The sequence below is a fragment of the Poeciliopsis prolifica genome, unplaced genomic scaffold (assembly GCF_027474105.1).
Source record: "Poeciliopsis prolifica strain line A6 unplaced genomic scaffold, Auburn_PproV2 SCAFFOLD028, whole genome shotgun sequence".
Lineage (NCBI taxonomy): Eukaryota > Metazoa > Chordata > Actinopteri > Cyprinodontiformes > Poeciliidae > Poeciliopsis > Poeciliopsis prolifica.
This window is the reverse complement of record NW_026562403.1, coordinates 2,522,810-2,537,943: the sequence shown is the minus strand read 5'-3', so window position 1 is coordinate 2,537,943 and position 15,134 is coordinate 2,522,810. Positions and strand designations below refer to the sequence as shown.

At 38.5% G+C, this 15,134-nt stretch overlaps 3 protein-coding genes across 4 annotated transcripts; all 3 read right to left on the bottom strand.

Moving 5' to 3' along the window:
• Nucleotides 1–906: 906 nt before the first annotated feature.
• Nucleotides 907–3,774, bottom strand: si:dkey-245n4.2 (uncharacterized). Of its 2 annotated transcripts, none has more exons than XM_055048760.1 (6): nt 3,667–3,774; nt 3,173–3,555; nt 2,929–3,082; nt 2,125–2,247; nt 1,786–1,876; nt 907–1,591 (listed from the first exon to the last, which is right to left on the bottom strand). In XM_055048760.1, the coding sequence occupies exons 1-6, from the start codon at nt 3,719–3,721 to the stop codon at nt 1,393–1,395; spliced, it is 1,005 nt and encodes a 334-aa protein (XP_054904735.1). In that variant the 5' UTR covers nt 3,722–3,774; the 3' UTR covers nt 907–1,392. The 2 variants fall into 2 exon arrangements, with proteins under 2 accessions (XP_054904735.1, XP_054904736.1); XM_055048761.1 differs by having other exon boundaries at nt 2,929–3,079.
• A 2,078-nt stretch (nt 3,775–5,852) lies between these two features.
• On the bottom strand, nt 5,853–9,381 carry LOC129371909 (arrestin domain-containing protein 3-like). Its single transcript, XM_055048766.1, has 6 exons — nt 9,056–9,381; nt 7,792–7,849; nt 7,545–7,692; nt 7,360–7,456; nt 6,637–6,890; nt 5,853–6,299 (listed from the first exon to the last, which is right to left on the bottom strand). Exons 1-6 carry the CDS (start codon nt 9,309–9,311, stop codon nt 6,033–6,035), a joined length of 1,080 nt encoding a protein of 359 aa, XP_054904741.1. The 5' UTR covers nt 9,312–9,381; the 3' UTR covers nt 5,853–6,032.
• A 1,312-nt stretch (nt 9,382–10,693) lies between these two features.
• On the bottom strand, nt 10,694–14,576 carry LOC129372210 (arrestin domain-containing protein 3-like). The gene is made up of 6 exons (XM_055049324.1): nt 14,224–14,576; nt 13,468–13,525; nt 13,202–13,346; nt 12,427–12,523; nt 11,794–12,050; nt 10,694–11,675 (listed from the first exon to the last, which is right to left on the bottom strand). Exons 1-6 carry the CDS (start codon nt 14,477–14,479, stop codon nt 11,061–11,063), a joined length of 1,428 nt encoding a protein of 475 aa, XP_054905299.1. The 5' UTR covers nt 14,480–14,576; the 3' UTR covers nt 10,694–11,060.
• Between the last annotated feature and the right edge of the window lie 558 nt (nt 14,577–15,134).

Here is a 15,134-nt window from a genome sequence, read left to right as displayed (position 1 = left end):
CAGCCTTCTAAGGCCCTACCACAGCATTTTTTTAACTTTGATTTGATCTCAATTATTTTCTTTTTCAGCCACTCTTGTAGATTTACAGCTGTGTTGTCATGTTTCACTTTCCTGTCTGGTCAAGTTTTAGTTGTCAGAAAAAAAATAGCCTCAAATTTGACTGTATAAAGTCTTCCAAGACTCCAAGTTTACAGTATAATTCATGTATGACTCAATGAATGGAAGGCGCCAGGATCTTGTGGCAGAATAATGACTTCAAAATGTCATCCTCCACCATCTCAGTGGACACTTAAAAATCTGTGCTAATTTGCTGCTTTAGATTTTTTTTCATAAGGATGTTGTTTTACAGTAAAGTTAAACATATCTAGTTTAGCAAAGAACATAGAACGGGTTTAATTCAGAGGCTCATTTGCAAAATCTTTGTTGTGCCGCACTTCATTAAAAAAAAAACACTTTCTTCTAATAATCATTTCAAACAAGCATTTACATTTTTGCATTATTTTTTGTAACTGCACTGTGGTGAACTTTAACATGCCAACTCAGACAGGTAAAGTTTAACCTAACCTTTCTATGGCTTTTTTATATGGCTATTGCATGACTCTGGAAAGTTTCCCCATCTATAAATCAACTTGAAATGTCTTGGAAGCGACCTCTTTAATTATCAAATTCTTCTTTAAATCATCTACTTCTCTTCTCCAATCTGGAAAGCACACCAATATCCTCCAGAAAAATTAAATCCTCTGCTGTTCATACTTGTCCACAATCAGTTCATAAAATGTAATTGATTTGGTAAACTTGACTGGGACATTCCTTGTGAGATAGCAAGTTGGAGTAGCACACATATATTTTCAATTTTTCTTCCTTTCTTTTTACATATCTGTAGATTTAAACATATTCTGAGCCTGGTGAAGACTTCATCATTTTTTATTATGCCTTGACACACAACAGACAATGTCATCTTTTACATAAACAGTACAAATCAACATCATGAATATGATTTCATAAGAAACTAAAAGGCATATTATACCCCAAATCATTATTTTGCAATTTTCCAGTTAGTCATCCTTACTATGTTTTTATCCATAGCCCAAATTTTAGTGTGAGCTCAAATGTATGACAACTACACAAAGCTTTTCATCTTCCAGTTCCTTAAAGACAATCTTCTATCTGAGCCCTACATGTGTACTGCTGTAGGTTGCAAAACAATCTACAGGACATCTTTAAAGGTGCCAGCAACACACTCGGACTACATTGCTTTATTTTTCTTGGTATCTATCCCGTCACAATATACTCCCATTCAAACATAACCAGCAAGTAACAAATCTAACTCTGCACCAGAGTCACTGACAGAAAAACAACGAAGCTCTCAATCTACATCAGCGGTGGAGGCTTTCAGGCCTCATATAGTGGCGTGACAGTGCCATCCTTCCACTCTATCAAGATTTCCCCCCGTGGCAGGCTTGGCGAGGAGTGTGGAAAGTGCATCGCATGCTCGGTCAGGGCGGCTCTTTCATTGGGCGCTGGCGATCCAGGAATGCTCATCTCTGGTGTGGGAGTGTACGACTTCAAGACACAAACCACTTTTCTCCTCCTGGCACAACATAAAGAAACAGAGAGGGGGAAGTGAAATACTGAAGAACCGCATGTGGCTTGTGTACCAAAGTTAACCTACCCCTGCAGTCGGGCTTTTGTTCTGCATGTTGTGTAAAGTAAATGTTCATTCAACAATTGAATGACATGCTTAGTGTGTCTTGTGTGTGTGCATGTGTGCATTGCCATCTTCACCTGTTGGAGTACACATTGAGGATGAGAATTATAGCTCCTAGGACCAGAGCCATGGAGCTCAACACCAACATGGTTATCTTCCATCCCATTCCTGAACACATGGTATAATTAAAGACACCAGTTTATATCTTACATCAGCTTTCACATATTGTAACTTGCTCTTCATGCATGCTCTACCTCACAGACCTTTACCCACAATTCATAAAGAACTGCTTCCATCTAGAGGTTATGTAGAGCAATTGCAGAAGATGAGGCAACTAACTGTTTTGGTCTTGGATTTATACAGAGCAATTGTAACAACGTTCAATCATTTTAAGGATTACAGTTTGATCAACTCACCATAGTCCATAGTGAAAAAAACCATAGTAGGATCTGCAGGAGATTTGGTGATTAAAGAAAAAGGAATCGTCACGTCCTTTACAGAATAAGCTTCTGTCCATTCAGAGTCCAAAATACCTTCATCTGGACGTAAGAACAATACAAAGAGACCCAAGTCATTTTGAGGCCATTGCTGAAAATAAATTATTTTATCCTTCTTGAATCTTTAAAGAACCAATAATACTGGTTTAAAGGTGAAATGTAAATGAAATTCAATGCAGTTTTCATCCAAATTACGTTTTACTGCCATATTCTACACATTGTTCCCTTGGCCTGAGTCGAGTAGCTGACTCTCTCACTGGAAAACTAACACTTCAGACAGTCAGGCTGAAACCTGACCTGCTGTCAATAAAGTAAAAAAAAAAAAATCTGACAAATCCATCAGATGGGCATAATGGCTACATAATTTGTTTATACTGCAGCAGTAATGGACACCATGCTTTTATGGTGTAGGCCTATGCTACCAGTTCACCATGATGAAGAAGAACATTAAAATCAGTCTTTCATGGGTCATAATTCAATTAGATGAATTAATGCAAACTTTGTTTTCCCCCAAGGTTATTTTTCATACTTTGGTTTCCACACTTAAAAACTGGAATGACTATATGGACACATCCACATCTGTTGAACTGTTAACTGCCAACAGAAATCAGTATTAAAACATGTAAGGCCTACTTACAGCCATTTTTTAAAAAAAAGATTAGTACTGCAGCAATCTGAAGGAAGACACAAGTGAGCACATCTTTACTTCTGTTTGGTTCTTACATGTTTTCACCTGCATGTGTCTTTCTGATAAAGGGCTTTCAGAAATGTTTGTTTTTTTCCCCTCCACGTGATGATAAAGTTGGTTTGGGTTTTCTTCAGTGTCTCTCCCGTTGCACAACGTTTGGTTGTGGAGAGCTCGCCACTTGCTGCCCTGCTAGCAAAGAGGGGGAACCATGAGAACCTCTGAAGGCGTTTCAGACCAGCTAGACTCAACTTACTAAGTGAAGTAAAACAAAATCTTTACCTGTTTATGTTCCCTCAGCAGAAAAACCAGAGTGGAATCCTTTGAGGCACTCAAGTGAAGCCTGTTCTCTATCAGAGTTATGTGGCCTTTCTTTGTGCAAGTCCAAGCCTGACCTCTCACCTCTCTTTCCACATCCTCGCCACCAGCTCTGTCTTTGAAAATGCAGGGCCGCAAAACAATGCCTTCTTGCTCCTCCGTCGGCGCAGTCAGACATTCTCCGGTGTGGAGGCTGCTGAGCGCCTGGACTTTTGGGAGCCAGCGCCATTCCTGGACAGACGAGCCTGGCCTGCACTCTCCAAGTGAAGCCTGACCTCCTGTTGCTCCTTCTTGCACCTGCAGGCATTTGCCCAGAAGCTTGTTCCGAATCTTTAATCCAGACACTTCTGTGGGAGAAACATGAAGGAGGCATGTTCTGATGAACAATCTCCGTATTCAATTACACAAAGTCAGTGCAATCTAGCATTTTTTTTTTTACAAATGGGGTCAGATTTTACCTTTCAAAAAGATAAGTAAAAGCAAAAACTCAGAAAGCAGTTCCTTTCCTCTCATAGCGATGGCAGGTGCAGATTTGAGCAGGAGTTTTTGTCCTTACAGACGGTGAGCAGTAGCAACAAGTGGGAGGGAGCTGAACTTTCCAAAGAGACGGATGAAAAGGGAGGGACTTCTGGGGGACATGGTGTCCCCTACTATTCAAAACAATTGAAACCTTTGTTGACTTCAAATTTTAGCATTATGTAATCAGAAAAACCCCCCACACATTTTATTTTAGAATGTTAAGTGTCAGTTGTGATGTATTGCTCATTGTATATATTGTTTTGTCTCTCAAATATTCCTCGTCTATAAATACAGTCCCATTCAAACACATAGCAGACGTGTCCTGCACAATTCACCGTCAGAAAAACAGCTACATTGATTTTTTTTTTTTAATCAATGAACAATCTGCATCAGCAGTGGAAGCTTTCAGGCCTCGTGGAGTGACAGTGACAGCGCTCATCAGGATCTCTCCCCAGTGTCAAGTTGGGGATGAGTGTGGAAAGTGCACCATGCTGCGACAACGCGGCTCTTTCACTGGGTGATGGTGATCCAGCAATACTCATCTACTGGGAGGAATTTGAAGTCAACTCGCAAAAATCTGATTTCATAAACTCTCACAATTTTAATACTGTTTAGCATGAGTTTAGCTTTTTTTAATCCATTTGTTCATTTCATTTCTCTATTACTTTTATTTCTTTTTCCATCGTCAGACTGAAGCTGCCCCAATCCTGAGATTGATCATCTGCAAATGAAGTAAACGCTAACTTAGCTACAATGCACGTGTCATTTATGTGAAGTAAAAAAAAAACAAACAAACAAAAAAGATAATTTTTACATTTACATTATAAACATTTCTTCGAACTGTTTTGAGACTCAGAAGGCAGAAAGATGAGGATAATATTTTATTAAAACACAATGCAGTAAACACATCAATTAAGTAATTACTGTTGCCAATTAAAAATGCGCATTTTATAAAAAGAATGCTGCAAATCTATATATAATGTTATATAGTATATATTTCTTGCTATATAAAGTGGCAAAAAACAAACAAAATAAAATTACACCAAAGGACAAGATAAACTCTTGTCCTTTTACCCCAAGGCTCTTTGTTTCCCACACTGCCAGGAGAGAACGTCGCTTTACAACCACTCTGCCAAGACTCCATAGACTGCTAATGAGGTTTAAAGAGCATAAATCTGCTGGTAGAAGAAAACAGTGTTGCCACTCGAATCAAACATTCTGACTCGTTGCTATGAGAAGCTGGGGAGCTTTTGTGGGCCTGCATGATCACATGATGTTTTCCTGTATCTCAGACAAAGACTGTGTTGACAAGGACACAAAGAAAAATACTTGCGTGTTGCCAGAAACCTCCAAAAGTATTTGCCAGGGAAACATTTGTCAATATATACAAAACTAAATATAAAGTGAAACTGTTGATTTCTGTAATTTTTAAAAGCACCACCGTTTTTTTTTTCTTTGTGGACTTCAAAATAGACTACTGTGCTGATCTTACAGAAAAAGATCAGATGGTAGATTTCATTAACAACACTTTTAATTTGATTTGATGTCTTCTGTCTTGGCATTGGGGTAAAATTGGAGTGTTTTTGTTGCCCTGCAATGACATTTAAGTCAATACCGGGCATCTGAGTACATGCAGTGAATTAACTGGAGTTGTCAGGTATAAGTGTTTAACAATTGCAGTTATTAAACTCTTGACCGCCTCAGAAAAAGAGGAGGATGTTTCTGAGAAATGTCCTCCATATCTGAACATTGAACACATAAAGTGTCTCTTTTCAGGATGACAGAGTTAAGATGCTTATAAAGGAACAAATGATTTGATATGTATATGTATTTATCAGTCAAGATTGTACACTGCATAATACACAGTTAGATTTATTCTGTTAGTAACAACAAAAGAGCATTTTCAGCTTCATTGTTTTATTTGTGACAAGCAAAAGACTTTATTTGATTTGTGAAACGTAATCAATTTGGGAAAACAGTAATCAAAGCACTTTGCTTATTACTCGGTCTGGCGAAACCAGAACAGTGGAAAGACTCCATGGATAATTAATGACTTTAGCGAGCATAAATGTACCATCTGAGTTTGAAAGCCACACTCATCACTAAAAGAAACTGGAAGCCTGAATGATATTAGTGGACTTTATTTCTTCTTTCCACAACAAATGTAATCAGGAGAAAGCAAACAAGTTTTTATTTTACCAGAAAGTCCTCCTTTAGTGCACATTGCTAAAGATAATGACATAATTGACACAAGCGTCAATTCTGACTACATTTTATGTCTTAAGTTCAGTCCCTTTGAATTGGCTCACTCTTGGCCATTGGAAAAAAGAGAATGGTATGACGGGGGTTCATCTTCCAGTGTGGGGTACCCACAGGCACCTGTGCTTATGGGTTCAGGATTAAATTCACTGGGGTAGGCAGCTGCAGATGAGAAGCCACTGGAACTCGGGGGCCCTGCAGGACCACCTGGGTAAGGCCCCAACTCCTCACAGCGATTAGGTGCAACGGCAGGAGCGATTATCAGGGGAAACACCACCACTGGATCGACGGCAAAACTAATGTCCAAGTACACCTGATGAATGCAGACATGAATAAAACCAGTTTATATTGTGTAGGTCCATGTCAATCAGTTAAACCATGATGAAAACTTTAATTTATTTCACTAATTGCATTTAAAAATGTAACCTCTTGATTGACTTACTAGACACAGATTATGTCAATTTCTTTTAATTTTGATACCTATGGCTTGTACCTAATAAAAAAATTAGTACAGAAGCAAAATCACAGCTTTCCAGCAGGGTTGACATGCTGCTGGTTGTAATCAACATTTCATATGGAAGCACCGTGATGAAAAGTTGAAAACCCAAGGTAAAAAGAAATGTGTGTAGCACCGGTGGATATTTACATACCTTGAGGTAATACTCAACAGAGACAAGATCACAGTTATTGAGAGTGTAGATAGCATCTGGAGGAACATTGATGGTGCAGGACACAGTTTCCTGAGAGTTTGGTTTGATGGTGTCGCCGACTTTTTTGCATAAAGAGTCGGTGATGTTTTTGGAACCCCCAGCGACGTAAACAGTCTTTTGCTGTAAACTGAATTTTGGTTTCATTGACTTGGAGGAACCATTAGAGATTTTGGCAAAAGCAATTAGTTTGTCACCTGTTTAAAGAAACAGAAAAATCTGAATGTAAGTAAACTTACTGTTGACCAGGAATGACAATGTAAACACAGTGCCCACAAATTTCAGACAGAGTGGAAGGAGAGCCTTGCTAAATTTTCAGGTCTAACCTGTACATAGTTAGATCTAGATCTAAGTATTAACTGGTCCATCCTTTTCAGGTCTAACCTGTACATAGTTAGATCTAGATCTAAGTATTAACTGGGCCATCCTTCAGTTGAATGTCAAAAAATTGGCTGAAGGTATAGGGTCACTGTCCTGCTCAAATGTAAACTTTGACCCCTATCTCAAGTCTTTTGGCACCTCAAAATGTCCTTGATACATCAAAAGACTTGACTTTCTTTAAGTAAATGGCTTCTTTCTGCCACTCCTGCATAAAAGCCAGATATGTGGAATTGTCCTGTTAACAGTTTCTCTCCCCTGAAATGAATGAGAAAAATTAAACTGTACCTGGAGAGCAAACACTCCTGTTTACAGAAGCAGTCATGTGGACTTCTCCTTTGGAGAAAACTCCTATCTTTTCTGTTATCGAGTTGGACTGTGGACACTACAATATGCAACAAAAACAAACCTTTCAAATATTTCTCAGTAAGCTTGTTCAACAATGTGATACAGCACCAGAGAGTCACACCTACCACAACTTGGCGAGTGTTTCGTATGGACTTTGAAAGAAACTGGATCTCCTTTTGCACTGTAGAATCCAAATGCCATTTCCTACATATCTGTGCTTCAACTGTGTAAACAATGCTGCCATGCATCCCCTTGAAGGAGGATGGCAAGTCCCTGACAGGGCAAACACGTTTAAGTATGGACATGAGTGTAAAAAGAAATAATAACACCATTTTCACCAGTTCATGGCATGTGTTAGAAAATCACACTTACTCCTGTGGAATTTGAAGCCTGAACTTGAACTGATTGGTCCCTTGAGGAAGAACGCTGCCTGAGAAGAGAAATTAAGCATTTCAGTGAAAGGCTTATAAAATAATCATTCTAAAAAACAACAACAAAAAAGTGTTGTGGGAAAACAAAATGTTGCGAAACCAAATTGGGTTATTTTGATGTCACAACTTCAAATGTTGACATAAATGTTGTGAAATATTGTAATTTCTTTGATGGGTTCTTCATATCAGCAAATTCTATTGACCAACATTAATTTCTTCAGCATAATTAAAAATGAACAAATGACATATTTGTTAATTATACATTTATTAATGTACCTGTAATATAAAATCACTTTGTTCTTAATTTGTTGTTTTAAGGAGGAATTTTTAAAAGTCTGACACAGGGACTAACACATCAGATGTCTATGGTCTCGTTAATAATGGAAATTCCACAGGTGGGAGTAACCAACAACTATTTTCTGTTGTTTTCTTGTTTCAACATCGGACATGTCTGTCATGCTTTCTTCCTGCCCAAACTGATAAGAGACGTTGACATCCCATTTGTCTTATCTCGGCTATTTCTACCCTTTTTCTGCTCTTTGTTTCCAGTAATTTAGTTATAAACGAGAATGCCAAAATCACAAATTGTAAATAAATCAGCATAATTTACTGCCAGTTTGCAATAACGTAAGATAGAATATAGAAGGCTAAAGACTGCTGTTGTTTTAAAATTATGCTTAACTGGCAGCTTAATTTGAACAAGTTTTTTCTAAGGAATTAGATCAACATTATTGGCTTTTTCTTCTTTTGCTCTTTTCGTTGGTTAGTCATTTTGTTTGTATTTCCTTTAAATTCCTGCAAAAAACTTTGTATTGCCTTCTTGCTGAAAATGTGCTTCATAAATAAAATTACCTTTAACTTATTAGAGAACCCCAAAATATGACCTCCATTAACACGTACTTCCATATGAACACCTTCATAGGAATGTGACAGGAATAAAAGCAATTATCCCCAGTATGTGTGATATAGTTAAAATGGTTCAGGTTAAATCCTGGTAAAACGTTGCATTGCAGTCACCTGAGAAAGAGCGAGGTATTATGGGTAATCGTCAGAGCAATGAGGATCACCCCGGCTTGTTTGATGCCAGGTACTGACTTTACCTCGATGGCCCATTATGTGAAATGCAGATGGTGAATTAAAGAGAAACTGACGCCAGCTTGAGCTCCTGTCACTCTTTGCCACCAGGTCACACTTATTTTACTTACCTTCTGTCTTTTCCACCACCAGGTATTCTTTGACTTTAAGGTATCTCTTGCTGGCGCTGTACGACGTTTCGTCGTCTCCGATTCCTTCAGTCCAATAAACCTGACCGCTTCCTTTAAGTTTCACACTGACGCTCTTGACTTTCGTCTCTTTTGAAAGGTTAAAAGAGACCAAACCTGCGACCTCGTCTCCTTCGGAAAAAGCGCCATCTCTCTTCGCGTCCTCACAAATGATCCTGAAGTCGTTAATTCGGGACATATTGACATGTTAGTGTCCCCTGTTGTCGGTGTAAAATGATCCAGCGGTTGTTTCTGAAAGCACAACCTTGCTTCCGGGTCCCACGGGGGCGGACACGGATGCACTGTGTGTTGCTTAGAAAGATCATTCTCAGGCTAAGATGTAGGGCAAGTGGAACTATCATTTCATATACGTGTGTGTGTAAAAATAGCTTTTGAAGTAATACAATGGTAATTCCCATTAGTCAACTAAGATATTTATTGATGACCTTTTGCACTGTTTTAATTTTGCAGTGACCAATGGAGATGTTCAGCAGCAAGTTGATGCTCAACTGGTACAAAGGGGCCAAATGTGTGCTGATTTAATATCCTTTATACCACAATCTACTTGAAGTGTTAGTACAGTGTTAGAATGGATCTGCGCGTTCAGGTTTACACTAAATTTTTATGCTGCAATCTGAATGTCAAAGCGGAAATTCATTTGAGATTAAAATTTTGTTTTCTAAGCTGAGAGGAGAAACAGTGATGTCCATTATCTAAATGTTTTATCAGGTATCATTTGAACTATTGCTGCCTTTCCAGTCTGTCCCATTTGTTTTCTTTTTATGTACTTTGACATCAACAATGCATTTTATCCACGTCTTTCTCTTTGTTGGTTAATTCTCTGTAAACCTAAGATACGTTTGAAGCAGATAAGAAGTTTCTGAGATTGTCAGACCACCACTTCAGGCACCAAAAACTTTTTCTTTTTTTTTCTTTTTTTTAGGTTTAAAGAGGACCTAAGCACAGTGACAGACTTGCAAAATAGTGTACTTTACAATAAAATACAAGAACTTAAAGAAAAAAAAAACAATTTGGGCAGAGCAAGTCAGCAAATGCAGGCAAAAAACAAAAGTAGCAGTACATAGCAAAACAATGCAGCACCAATCCAGGAACCTAAATACTGTGGAAATAAAGTTGCCTAATCAAATGAAAATAAGGAACAGCTGAAGAACAGTGAGGTGAACTAAAGATAAAGGGAAGTACCAAAAGGCCTGAGAATGACCTAAAAGAAAATAAGTGCAAATGCACAAGGAAGTGTACAAATGAATAAACTAAGAATCTCAACAAAGGAACTATGGCAAGATTTTTCAATGAACAAAAATGAAAATCAATACTGAAACAAATAGTGACATGACTATTTTCAAAAAACATTCAAATCCCATTCTGATGGTTGAAGTACAGAAAAAAACATCTTTGCCATATCTAGACATCTAAACGATTAGACTGGGAAAATGTTTAACTGTTTGAGTTAGCAGGCAGCTAAACAATTGTCATTCAAATTACATTATATATTTTTATCAGTTCATCAAAATTGACATTACCAAATCCTTAATCTACCATTAAAAAAAAAAACGCATAGAAATTACTTAAGGATCTTTATTTGAACATTAGATCCATAAAATGCAAGCTTTTGACATGCTTTACATACAATTGATACAGAGGTAGACGGGTATAAATTTATGCTAAAAGCACACTTTAAATGTTAAGGCATTTTATCGGAAGGTATCCTGAGAATATAAGCTTAGTTAAATTATTGTCACCAGAATAAAAGGCCAAAAGCAACTGAACTAATCAGAAATCATTTGTAACAGTATACTTCATCATACATCTAATATTGATTACACTGGCTTTATTATGTCACTCTCCAACAACACATTTAGAGCATTCATAAATGCTCATGAAGCCTATGTGGTTCCATATATGTTTTAGCCATAATTTAAATAGGTAGTTATTTTGTATCTGATTTTTCCGGAGTCGAAGATGGGAAGAGTGATGCGTATGCCGGGGGAAAATCATTTGTCTGAGCCAGGAAGTCTGTCGTCATGTCTGGAGCAGAAGGCATTGGGTTGAAAGTGGGAGCTGAAGGAGACACGGAGGAAGAAGGTGGCTGGACCTGGGGCCCTGAATGGGGCACGTGGAACATCGGCGCAGGCGGTGGAGGATGAAGCATGGTGGAGGATGAAGAGGGTGAAAATGGACTTGCATATGGAGAAGGCCCCTGTGGCATTGGGTTGGTGTGGGCCCCATATATGGGAGGTGGCTGAGGAGCATAAGGCCCTGGCGGACCATAATACCCTTGTGGATTATTTGGGTATGCAGGTGGAGGTGCTGAAGGACTTTGGGCACCTGGGTAGCCATAGGGACCTGAAGACGGTGGTGCAGGATAAGGACCAACAGCCATTGCAGGGGGAAGGAAGTCACTGTTGGTTGGACCACCGAAAGCACCAACAGGATAAGGACCCACAGGCCCACTGTTATTAGCACCAAAGACTAAAGTAGGGTGTGAAATAACCACTGGGAAGATAATCTCTGGATCAAAGGCAAAGCTGATGTCCAGATATACCTGTGAGAAATCATGAAAAAGTAATGACTCAATTTTAAATGGCTTAAAAACTGTTGAAAACGGCAAAGTTGCATATTTAAAAATGAAAAGTTCTATTTGACACGTTTCTGTGTTGTACCTTTAATTGGTGTGTCACCGAGATGATTTCACAGTTCTCGATGGAATGCATCTCATCAGTGGGAATCGTCATCTCACACTTGACCTCATGCTGGGTGTGGGGTTTGATAACCTTATCGACCACTTTCTCGACAGTGTATTCCTCATTTTTGCTGTCTCCTTGAGCCCGAAACTGAACACTCCGCGCCAGGGTAAATTTGGGAGTCATGTCTCGAGAAGAGGCATTGTTGACTTTTGCGAATATCAACATAGTTTCACCTGTCAGGAAAAACATCTCAAATTGTTGACGTTTCTCTAAGTTTTCAATCACTACATAGAATTTGAGCTATAAATCTTAATTAACAGCAAATATAAATATACCTCTGGTGTTAAAGATATTTCTAAGCTTTCTTCAGAATACTCGGAAGGTTGTTGTAGTTACTTAGCTTCAGGGTAAGTGCATATTTTTTATTGGAAAATATTTCCACAATTAGATTTGTATCTTACTTTTGTTTAGAAAAACAGCTGCAGAACTATAAAGGTCCATTAATGCATTGTTGTTTATATTTACCTGAGTAAACGTCACTTAAATTAAACTGATGGCCCTTCTTCAGCATTTAAAACAGCTTATAATTGAAAAAAAGAATCCAACTACCTGGGGCGTACACCGTCTTGTTAACAGTGGCATCCATGTGCACTTGTCCCTTAGAGAACATCCCCATCTCCTTCTCTGTGGAACCAACTTGCTGTGACTGGAGGACAGAAAAAGAACACAGTCATAGCAAAGTCATGAAGACAATGTTCCAACATCTATGGCACGGCTAATAGTGGAGCCTCTCACCTCAATAGACTTTTTTAGACTATTATTTGCAAACTAGGGCAGTGCTATAACATCACTGAGTCTTCAAAGCAGGACTGTCATAAAGGCATTCTCCACCTGATGATGCATTTTAATTATAGGAAGTCAATTAAAAGACAAAAGTCCAAAGCTGAACAAGAGTTGATGCCCCTAAAGTTAGAATTCTAATATGGTTGCCATAAATGAAAATGGTAGAGAATGCAGTTAATTCTCACTTCTGCCACTTTATGTCCTCATTCAGCCATATGTCATCCTGAACGTAACCAAAATGCCTGCTTGTACAAAAAACATCCTGGCTGAGTCATCATGCTACCATTTCCAACTCTAAATGTAAAACACACACACATAGCCAGGTCAAAAAAGCAAATAAAACAGGATATTAAATAACTTTAATGCACAGTTATAAATCGTGTTTTATGTAGGTCTAAGTCTAGCTTATTGAAAGGAGGAAAAATATAGAGAAAGTTAACTTTGTCAGAATATCCACAAATGTCACCAATCCAAAAGTAAAACAGCAGGATTTGGGGTGACTTATTTCATGACTGACTATTTCATGGAATATGATACGCACTAAAAGAGTGTTGAAGTTTGAGGACTTTGAGACAAAAATGAGCTCCTTCTCTGCAGTGGAATCCATCCTCCAGCTCCTGGACAGTTTGGCCTCCAGCTTGTAGACAATTTTTCCATGAGTTCCTTTGAAAGACGATGGCATGTTTCTGTATGACAAAAAGATTATGGTCATTCGACCCATTAGTGAATTGTCTGGTTGACGTAACGTCATGTGTTCATTGACAAGCTCCAATCAGAGGTGGCTAGAGTAGCCAAAAAAATACTTACTCAGATGGGATCCTAAAGCTGAATTTGAAAACATGGGTCCCTTCAGGCAAAACGGTTTCTGGAAATCCAGATATGAAATTTGGTACACTTAGTTAAACTATAAAGCCTTTCTGATCTTTTATTTCACACAAACATTTTTATTGTGAAGTGATATTCTTTACACTGATGTGGAAGTTGTAATAAGAGTTTATTCTATGGGGTGCATGCATGAACAGCAGCCTGCCAAAACGCCTCCTTCTGTTGCCTCACACACAAACATATCCTCACCGTGGCAGGGTGCAGAACGCAGAAATACATTCTGCATAAAACACAATTTTTTATTTACTTTTTGTAAACAACTGCAATTACACGTTGTTGAGGTGTCTCAAACTACAGTGGCCCTGATGCCACGAAAACTTTCATAGTACTCTTTATTGTGTGTGTTTTCTGAAAAATATTCATACTGACTGCCTAAATCTTTAAAAATACTTTAATGAATCAGTGTTTAGCCTGCAGGGCATAGTTGACGTAGTTGCCTTGCAGATAGAAGGTCGTCTGTTCGAGTCCTGGCCTGAAGTCTTTCTGCACCGAGTTTGCACGTTGTGCGTGTGCATGTGTGTGTTTTCTCTGGATACAGCTTCTTCACACAGTCCAAAACAATGACTCTCAGTGATATCAATGTCTTTAAATGGTCTTTCGGTGTGAACATTTGTATGCATGGTTGTCTGTCCTGTGTGTATTTGTAAAGGACTGGTGACCGGTCCTACCAAAGCTTACCCTCCTTGCCTTCTGGGATCAAAAACTCCTTCAGTTTGAAATATCTCCGGTGCGCGGAGTACGTATGCGTGTGTTCGCCGCGCTTTCGCGTCCATCGGACGTTTGCGTCTCCTTTGGCCTTCACAAACAGCCACTGAGCTTTGGTTTCCTTAGAAAGGGACAGAATGACCTGTCCCGTCACAGGGTCTCCCGCGGAAAACGTCCCCTCCTCATTCAGCGCGTCGCAGTTGACTGTGAAGCTGTCCACAGTTGGCATCGCTGCACAAAGGAGGACGAAGGCACACGAAACAACACAGAAGCATACAGATAGTCAATTAAAGCTCTGGTTACACTGGAACCACGGTTGGGGGAAATCAGACACGCCCAGAACAACAAGTTTCATTTTTATCGTAAGCCTCTCCTGCCCCCTGTTGGAAAACATGATTTACAGGAAGCGAATGTATGGAGGGTCAAAAGTGCCACCATCAGATAAGAAAACAACAAACAACAGCTTCCCTTGATATTACATGACATTTTAATGAAAATATTGTAAATATATTGAATAACAAAAATAATTTATTTATATTTGATTGAATGATACACGAATGATACAAGTGTATTTTGCACACAAAATACACTTTCAAACACTTCACTTAATAGATAGCAATATATAACAATTTCGATATTTACTTAAGCATTTCAGTTTTCTACTATAGAAATTAAGTTTACCCTAATTTCTGATTGTGCACAAACTCAACAGCTGAACAGTCATCTTCTGAAAAGCACTGCTTGCTAAACCAGATGACTTTGATGGATTTGCTAGAAAGCTGGAGCAAACATATGTTGTGCTGCTATACACAAAAACAAATAACAGTTAACCTTTTTTTTTTTTTGTAAATGATCACATAGAGAAACCTTTATTTCATTTGTAT

Coding starts and splice junctions, on each gene's coding strand:
- si:dkey-245n4.2 (XM_055048760.1), bottom strand. CDS start 3,721: ATGAGAGGAAAGGAACTGCTTTCTGAGTTTTTGCTTTTACTTATCTTT. Junction 3,556..3,666: donor TTTACTTATCTTTTTGAAAG/GTAAAATCTGAC, acceptor TTTCTCCCACAG/AAGTGTCTGGATTAAAGATT. Junction 1,877..2,124: donor TTTTTTCACTATGGACTATG/GTGAGTTGATCA, acceptor CCATGTGTTCAG/GAATGGGATGGAAGATAACC.
- LOC129371909 (XM_055048766.1), bottom strand. CDS start 9,311: ATGTCCCGAATTAACGACTTCAGGATCATTTGTGAGGACGCGAAGAGA. Junction 7,850..9,055: donor GGTGGTGGAAAAGACAGAAG/GTAAGTAAAATA, acceptor TTCTCTTCTCAG/GCAGCGTTCTTCCTCAAGGG. Junction 6,891..7,359: donor CAGGAGTGTTTGCTCTCCAG/GTACAGTTTAAT, acceptor TTCTTTAAACAG/GTGACAAACTAATTGCTTTT.
- LOC129372210 (XM_055049324.1), bottom strand. CDS start 14,479: ATGCCAACTGTGGACAGCTTCACAGTCAACTGCGACGCGCTGAATGAG. Junction 13,526..14,223: donor GATCCCAGAAGGCAAGGAGG/GTAAGCTTTGGT, acceptor CTGGATTTCCAG/AAACCGTTTTGCCTGAAGGG. Junction 12,051..12,426: donor CAAGACGGTGTACGCCCCAG/GTAGTTGGATTC, acceptor TTTTCCTGACAG/GTGAAACTATGTTGATATTC.